This window comes from Raphanus sativus, unplaced genomic scaffold (genome assembly GCF_000801105.2).
Source record: "Raphanus sativus cultivar WK10039 unplaced genomic scaffold, ASM80110v3 Scaffold2955, whole genome shotgun sequence".
NCBI classification, from domain to species: domain Eukaryota; kingdom Viridiplantae; phylum Streptophyta; class Magnoliopsida; order Brassicales; family Brassicaceae; genus Raphanus; species Raphanus sativus.
In genome coordinates, this window is record NW_026618262.1 from 3,900 (window position 1) to 13,004 (window position 9,105).

At 43.3% G+C, this 9,105-nt stretch overlaps 1 protein-coding gene and 1 non-coding gene across 2 annotated transcripts; one reads left to right on the forward strand and one right to left on the reverse strand.

Annotated features, from left to right (window-relative positions):
* Positions 1-1,566: 1,566 nt before the first annotated feature.
* Positions 1,567-7,416, reverse strand: LOC130506167 (uncharacterized). The gene has a single exon (XM_057000801.1). It carries the CDS (start codon positions 7,223-7,225, stop codon positions 1,568-1,570), a length of 5,658 nt encoding a protein of 1,885 aa, XP_056856781.1. The 5' UTR covers positions 7,226-7,416; the 3' UTR covers position 1,567.
* Positions 6,510-6,616, forward strand: LOC130506168 (small nucleolar RNA R71). Its single transcript, XR_008941916.1, has one exon. It is a non-coding gene; the product is annotated as a small nucleolar RNA R71 (small nucleolar RNA).
* Positions 7,417-9,105: the final 1,689 nt, after the last annotated feature.

Here is a 9,105-nt window from a genome sequence, read left to right on the forward strand (position 1 = left end):
GTCCTGATACATACCCGAGAGGAACTTGGTTTTCTTCATGTAAGGACCATCCAAATAGAAAGGGGGTTGAGCGCCTTTAAGCTCATTTCCAAGAGGGACACCTGCTGCTTTCAACAGTGGTGTAATCAACCCGCCTATGTTCAGTTGGGGCGTCTTATCGTGAGTAGTCCAAGCCCAACTTTTGTAGTACATCAACCTCTTGACGAAGAACCCAACTCTTGAGAAGTCTGAGAAGATATCCTCCACTACACCATATATATTTTTTCTTCCAAACAATGGCTCGAGTGCAAGACCAATCAGAGTCAACTCATCATCCAAGACATTGCTAGATTCTCGCCGCCCAAAGATAGTGTTGCCTAGGGTGCGATGAACATACCGAAGGACCGGATGCCGGATGCTTACGCTCCTGTTGAGCTGGGGATGTCTAGCCTCTTTTCCCGCGATTAATGGCCAGACCCTGTCACCTATACCAAAATCTGTAGGAATTCCTGAGCGGACATCGTCTGAGAAGCCCATGATATCACTGATCTCCTTGAAGCTCATCTTGTAAAGTTTCCCCCTTATCTTGAACTGGATCCGCCCATAACCAAGCTCAGCATTCTTCTCACTAAAGAGAAACACTTCAAGTGATGAGAGAAATTGACAAGAAGCGTCTTCATATAGGGGTTGAGGTTCCATGGTAATGATTGTCTGATATCCCATGTTCTTGAACATTTGGAGCACTCCATCATATAGCCCGGTCTCTTTCAAGAACAAAGAATCAGGAAATCTAGTCGGGGTCCATGTGATTCCATCTCGGAGGTGAGCAAGCAGCTGCGGCTTCGTGGGCTTGATCTTCCTATTCCTTTGGGGACCAGACATAACCTTTTTTCCTCTCCTCTGAGGCTCGCTAGCTTGTTGCATCGGCAACTCCTCCTCATGCTCACTTTCAGTTGGAGCATTCAGCGCATCATCGATGAATCTGCCAAGACTGTCATCACTATCCTGTTGAGCTTCCACTGTCTCTTTCCCTTTCCTCTTGGGTGGATTGTCATCTTGGCCTCTCCCCGCTGCTCTAGTGGTTTTTGTCATTGGTACCTGGTATGCGTAGCGACGTCGCAAGTCGCTATGGCGAGGTCGCTACGGGACACTTAGAAAAATTCTCCGTTTCTGCTTGGAAACCCGTAGCGACATATGAAGTCGTTAAGGACGTCGCTACGATGGCTCGGGCTCTCCGATAGCGACCAAGCGTGGTCGCTACGAGTAGGTCGCTACGACCCCTTAGCCAAATTTTCCAAAAGTTTCTGTAGCGACCAAGTATGTCGCTAGGCATGTCGCTATGAAGCCTCGGGCTCTCTCCTAGCGACTTCACCTGGTCGCTACAGACAGGTCGCTACGAGCCTTGTCCTCATTCAAGCTTCCTTTCTCCACCTCTGATCAACTAGCAACCTGAAAAGACTTACTCACAAACACCAAACAATCCTAAAAAGATAAAGAAAACATAAAGAATATATACAAGGATAAACATGGGACTTCCTCCCAAGTGAGCTTGTTTTAAGTCTCTAGCTTGACTTCCTTTCTTTTGAGGCTAGGCTTGGATAGGATCGGAGAGTGGAACCGAAACTCCTTCTCCTTCTGTGTTGCTTCCCATGTAGAGCTTAACTCTCTGTCCATTGACTGTGAAGTCTCTTCCATCATTGCTCCACAACACAATTGCCCCATATGGCCTCACTTCTTTAACCTTGAAAGGGCCATACCATCTAGACTTAAGCTTCCCGGGGAACAGCTTCAACCTTGAGTTGTAAAGCAACACTTGATCTCCAGGGCTGAACTCTCTCTTCAAGATCATCTTGTCATGGAAAGCTTTAGTCTTCTCCTTGTAGATCCTTGAGTTCTCAAAAGCATCAAGTCTAATCTCATCAAGTTCATGGAGTTGAAAGAGTCTCTTCTCCTTAGCTGTCTTGATGTCAAAGTTGAGCAACTTAACAGCCCACAATGCCTTGTACTCAAGCTCAACTGGTAAATGGCAAGCTTTTCCATACACAAGGTGGAATGGTGTAGTGCCCAAAGGAGTCTTGTAAGCTGTCCTATAAGCCCAAAGTGCATCATCAAGCTTGTTAGACCAATCTTTCCTTGTAGTTCCCACAATCTTCTCTAGGATAGACTTAATTTCCCTGTTGGAAATTTCCACTTGCCCACTAGTCTGAGGATGGTAAGGTGTAGCCACCTTATGCTTCACGCCCTTCTTCTTGAGGAGGCTTTCAAACAACTTGTTGATGAAATGTGAACCTCCATCACTTATGACCACTCTAGGGACTCCAAATCTTGGGAAGATAATGCTTTTAAACATCTTGAGAACCACCCTAGAGTCATTTGTGGGGCTTGCAATTGCTTCAACCCATTTGGAAACATAATCAACAGCCACCAAGATGTACTTGTTGCCAAAGGATGATGGAAAAGGTCCCATAAAGTCTATTCCCCATACATCAAACACCTCCACCTCAAGTATTGGATTTTGAGGCATTTCATTCCTTTTGGTGATGTTCCCTCTTCTTTGGCAAGAATCACACCTTGAGACAAAATCTTGTGTGTCTTTGAACATGTGTGGCCACCAAAATCCAGCTTGTAGAACCTTAGCAACAGTTTTGAATGTAGCAAAGTGACCTCCATATGATGATCCATGACAGTGTGTGAGGATCCCATTGATTTCTTCTTCACCTACTACTCTTCTATAGAGTTGATCCTTGCAAAGTGTGTAGAGGTAAGGTTCATCCCAATAGTATCTCTTCACATCCTTGTAGAACTTCTTCTTGGCATATCCTTCAAGTCCCAATGGCTCCTTCCCACAAGCTAAGTAGTTCACCAAATCTGCATACCAAGGACCTTTCTCATCAGTTGCCTTAACTTCTTCAAGCTTTTTCCCGGTTTCACAAACTGCCTCAACTGCTCTAATGGCCATGATCTGCTCCTCTGGAAGTCCTTCATCAATGGGGATACCACAATCCACTCGCATCCTAGACAAGTGATCTGCTACACCATTCTCAACCCCCGGTCTATCCTTAATCTCAAGATCAAACTCTTGCAACAGCAAAATCCATCTTAAAAGTCTTGGCTTGGCATCTTTCTTTGCCAAAAGGTGTCTCAATGCTGCATGATCAGTGTAGACAATCACCTTTGACCCGACCAAGTAACTCCTAAACTTCTCAAAAGCAAAGACAATAGCCAACAGCTCTTTCTCAGTTGTAGAATACTTCACTTGGGCATCATCAAGAGTTCTACTAGCATAGTAGATCACATGTGTCTTCTTGTCTTTCTTCTGCCCCAAAACTGCTCCCACAGCATAGTCACTAGCATCACACATGATCTCAAAGGGAAGGTTCCAATCTGGTGGCTGGACAATGGGAGCACTAACAAGCTCATTCTTCAGCTTCTTAAAGGCTTCAAGACACTCAACCTCAAAGCTAAAGGTGGCTTCCTTGCACAACAGCTTGGTCAATGGTCTTGCAATCATGGAGAAGTCTCTGATGAATCTTCTGTAAAACCCGGCATGACCAAGAAAGCTTCTAATATCTTTCACTGTCTTTGGTGGAGGCAGCTTAACCATCACTTCGATCTTAGCTTTGTCTACTTCAATCCCCTTCTCAGAAATCTTGTGCCCAAGCACAATCCCCTCTTTAACCATGAAGTGACACTTCTCCCAATTCAGCACGAGGTTTGTGTCTTCACATCTCTGTAAGACCCTGCACAAATTGGACAAACAAGCAGAAAACGAAGATCCGTAGACAGAGAAGTCATCCATAAACACCTCCACAACATCCTCAATAAGATCAGAGAAGATAGACATCATGCACCTTTGGAAGGTAGCTGGAGCATTACATAGCCCAAATGGCATCCTTCGATATGCAAAGGTACCATAAGGGCAAGTAAATGTTGTCTTCTCTTGATCATTGGGATGTATGGGTATTTGGAAGAACCCTGAATACCCGTCAAGAAAGCAATAAAAAGGATGATTTGCAAGCCTCTCAAGCATTTGATCAATGAATGGCAATGGAAAATGATCTCTTCTAGAGGCTGAATTAAGCTTTCGGTAATCAATACACATCCTATGACCTGTTATGGTCCTAGTTGGTATCAATTCATCCTTCTCATTCTTGACCACCGTGATACCACCTTTCTTTGGGACTACATGCACAGGAGACACCCACTTACTATCTGAGATAGGGTAGATCACACCAGCATCTAAGAGTTTAAGAATCTCTTTCTTTACAACATCTTTCAAGTTGGGATTCAACCTTCTTTGATGTTCTATAGAAGTCATAGATTCGTCCTCAAGATGTATCCTATGCATGCACAAAGTAGGTGATATCCCTTTGATGTCATCAAGAGAGTACCCTATTGCTTTTCTAAATCTTTTAAGTGCATTTAAAAGTTCAGATAGCTCAAGTTCAGTAAGTTCACTACTCACAATGACAGGATAAGTTTCATTAGGGCCAAGAAAAGCGTACCTTACACCATGGGGAAGGGGTTTAAGCTCCACCTTAGGGGCTTTGAGCTCACCCCAGTCATCTTGGTGACTGTCCTCTTGTTGAGTAGCTGAAGCTGCTTGTGGTAGCTCCTCAAACTGCACCTTCTCATCAAACTTCTTGTGTGAATCTAGCCTCCTCACAAAGTCATTACTCTCTTGGTTCTCAACCATCTGATTCTCCCTATCAACAGTTAGAGCATGTTGTAGGGAATCCTCAATTGCCAACTCCTCAAGAAGCTCATCAGCTAGAGTCTCCATCTCATCGATGTAGAACGCTTGGCCTTGAATGGTAGGCTTCTTCATAGCTTCGTTGATGTCAAAGTGCAGGATGTTTCCTTTGCCAAGATGAAGGTCTATCTTGCCATCTCTTACATTCACCATAGCTCCAGCAGTAGCAAGGAAAGGTCTTCCCAAGATCAAGGGATCCTTAGGTTCTTCATCCATCTCAAGCACCACAAAATCAGTAGGCACTTCGCAGTTTCCAATCATGACAGGAAGATCTTCTAAGATGCCTATAGGAAGCTTCACAGACCTATCAGCTAGCACCAAGGAGATTCTACACTTCTTGTACTGAGAGAACCCAAGCTTCTTGGCAATAGACAAAGGCATGAGACTCACACTTGCTCCCAAATCACATAGACACCTCTCAAATGTCAAAGGTCCAATAGCACATGGCAAGGTGAAACTGCCTGGGTCTTCTAGCTTCCTTGGGACAGTCAATCTCTGAATAATAGCACTGCACTCATGAGTAAGCACCACCATTCCTTCCATCTCTTTCTTCTTCTGTGCTACAGCATCTTTTAAGAACTTGCTGTACTGAGGTACCAACATGAAGGCATCTATAATAGGCATGGTAATCTGAACCTCACTCATCTGCTTCTCAAACAACGCTTTGTACTTCTCCAAGAGTTGTCTCTTGAATCTACCAGGAAAAGGGAGCTTTGGCTCATAGGGAGGAGGAGTGAATGAAGCTTCTTTTGATGAAGTAGCAACTTCATTCTTGTTCACAACTGTCTTCTCTTCTCCCACCTTTCCTTTTCCCTTGGCTTCCACTATCTTTTCCAAGATTTCCTCATTAGTCTTCTCATCAACAATCACCACATCATCATCTACATTGATGACCACCTCCCCACCTTGTTTCTCATTATCCTTAATGAGAACTCTAGAAGGCAACTCTCTACCACTTCTCAAAGTGATTGCTTTCATTGTCTCCTTTGGGTTTTGCTCAGGCTTTCCGGGAAGAGTTCCTTGTTGGCGATTGGAGTTGGAACTCATAGAGGCAAACTGATTCTCCAAAGCTTTGAACTTGTTGTTGAGCTCATTGTAGCTCCCATCTATCTTTGAGTGGATGTTCTTCAACTCATAACCAATTTGCTTCTCACTTCTTGACTGAGCTTCAAGTAGTTGCTTGAACATTGATTCCACGCTTGTGTCTTGAGGCTGATGTTGAGAAGAACTTCCTTGTGCTTGAGTAGACTGGTTTCCTTTGTTGGAGAAACCAGGAGGAGGGTTTTGCTGAGGTTGATGGCTTCCTTGTTGGTTGTTCTTAGGCTGGTACCCACCGTGTTGGTTGTTGGAATAGGGTCTTTGCTGGTAGTTGTTGTACTGAAAGTTGGGCTCCTTCCTGTACCAAGTACCATTGTTGTTGATGAAGCATAACTCCTCTTGCCCTTCCAAACCATCAACTTCATTTACCTTAGGAGGAACCTCTTGACTAGGATCACCAACAAAGCTAACCTGCTCCTTCTTGGATTGGTTTGAAAGAACCAAGTCCAACTTGTCTTGCAAAGACTTGATATCTTTCCTTGTCTGCTGGTCATCCCCTCTGTTGGCTCTATCATACTCCTCATTGTAGACTGAATCACTTTTTGCCATGTTCTCCACCAGCTCCTCTGCATCCTGTTCAGTTCTGCCCAAGAAGAAACCATTACTAGCAGTGTCAAGTCTGTTTCTGCAAGATGGGAGAACTCCTCTGTAGAAAGTGCTAAGCAAGCTCTCCTTGCTGAAACCATGATGAGGACACTGAGCTTGGTAGTCCTTGAATCTCTCCCATGCCTCATTGAAGCTCTCTAGATTCTTCTGCTGGAAACCAGAAATCTCATTCCTTATCTTAGCTGTCCTTGAGGTAGAGAAGAATTTCTCCAAGAAGGCTTCCTTACATCCCTCCCAAGTGGTGATAGTGTCACTTGGGACAGACCTCTCCCACTGATGTGCCTTGTCTCCCAAAGAGAAAGGAAACAGCTTCAGCTTGAATGCATCTTCAGAGACACCATTTGTCTTGGACAAACTACAATACTGATCAAACTTGTACAAGTGATCAATAGGATCTTCAGCTGCCAGGCCATGAAACTTGTTGTGCTCAATGGTGTTGAGTAGCCCTGACTTGATCTCAAAGTTGTTGTTCTCCACAGGTGGTGCTCTGATTCCCAACCTATGACCATGAATGTGAGGGCGATCATAGGTTCCAATGGCGCGAGCTTGGCGCTGTGGGTGTTGTGGTCGAAGGTTGGCAGCTCCTTGACCATTTCCCTCTTGGGCAGCTCCCAAAGGGATCTCTCCATCTCGATTCTGGTTCTGATGGTGAGCCATATCAAAACCCAATCTGTTGAAATGAGCCTGTTGCTCCTCTTCTCTCCTTCTTCTTGTATTCTCTCTTTCCAAAGCCCGGATGTCTGGTACTAGAGGAGTGAGGTTTGTAGTCCCTCTACTTCTCAAGTTCATACACCTGAAATGAAAAAGAAAAAGGAAAAAGCAGAGCCAATATCACAATAATAAGAAAAATGACTTAGTCTCAAGCAAATGACTAAATCCCAATGTCAAAATCACAATAGAACTTGGCAACGGCGCCAATTTGATAACAAGACTTTTCAGGTCCCTATCAAATGAAGTAGTATATGAGATGTCGAACCAATCCTAAGTGATTTCAATGCACTGAGAATACAAATCTATGCTTAATCTAAGTGCAATCAGGTTTTGAATGATGATATGAACTAGAACTATGCTAAAGTGCAATAAAGAAACAAGCTTTCAATCAATCTTGGACGATAGGACTCATGGGGCTAGGCATTTGACTTTAAGTGATTAAGATCCAATCTAAGGGTGGCAAGCTTTCAATCAAAAGACTTCTTTAAGTCTAGAACACTGAAATAAGCAAGCTCTATGGTCAAGAAGAATGCTCATTTGCTTTGATCAACTAGACACCAAAGGTCTTTGAGCCTAAAAGATCTAAGCAATCATTAAGGATGAGTCTATTAACTATCTAAACTCCCTTAACACAATGGTCTTTGTGTAAGGTAAGTTTAGAGCAAGCTCTACTTGGTTCAGACATTTCATCAAACACCTTGTGGGTGGGAAATGTCTAGAGCTCTAGATTAAAGAGGCCAACTTTAATCTAGCATTAAGAGAAGTAGACAAGCAAGGAAACAAGAGATCTAACACTAAACACCCTAGATCTTCACTTAATCACCCTAATCACCCTAGCCCATGAATCCAAATGGTAACTACTCACTAATAGACATGAATAACCCAAAACCCATGGATGATTGAAGGTTAATCATGCTTAGTGGTCAAGATTGATCAATAATCACAAGAGATAGAGATGAAAAGAAGCTCAAGATTAAGTCTTTCACCAAAATAGCTAATGTGATTACAAAGAAAACAAGATCTCCTACATAATTAGGTCTAAAGAGAATTTATAGGAGTCTAAAAAAACGAGTTGGGTCAACCCAACAAACCTAGGTTAACCCATAAAGAAGCAGTCTTTTTCGCCCGTAGCGACCATGCAAGTCGCTACGCTCTGGTCGCTATTAACTCTTCAACACTTCAGGATCTGTAGCGACCTTGCAAGTCGCTACGGTGGTCGCTACGCTCTCTCGGGTGGCCTCCTAGCGACGTGATCATGTCGCTACGCAGAAGTCGCTACAGACACTTAGTCATTTCTTGGATTATGGCTTCTCCTACCATAGCGACTTGGTAAGTCGCTACGGTGGTCGTTACGATGGCTCGGGTTGCGTCTTAGCGACTTGACGAGGTCGCTATGCTGATGTCGCTACGGCCCTTCAGTTGGGACACGATTTGTGCTTCAAACATCACTCTTTTGTCCCCAAAATACTTCAAATGTCTCCAAAATCACCAATGAAGGTCTCCAATACCTGAAAAGGACAAAAGTGATGCAATGCAACCTAAATGCACACTAAACATATGCAAATGACTAATATAAAGACTAGGATGAAGATTAAAACCATGCAAATACACAAGATGTCAATCTCTATTCTAGAAGAAGAAATAGAGTAAGGTTTGAGTAATTTTGGTTCTAAATGCTATTATAGAGACAAAAATAGAAGATGGTTGGAGATGCTAAAATTCAAATGTCTGCGGATACCATCTTGCCATCTTGCCATTACAATTATACACATTCGCCATGTTTTGGTAAGCAAATGCTACAATTCAAAAGCCCTTTGTCAAAAAAAAAATGCTACACTTCAGTGATGGTCTGGGTAGAGCTATAAAGGAAAGGACAAATGAAGCATCATCATACAAGAAAAAGTGAAGCAGTAAATACAGAAAGACCAATGAAAAGTTACTTATTTTTATTTTATTTT

Bases quoted from the DNA above. Each gene is read 5' to 3' on its own strand.
- LOC130506167 (XM_057000801.1), bottom strand. From the start codon at position 7,225: ATGAACTTGAGAAGTAGAGGGACTACAAACCTCACTCCTCTAGTACCA.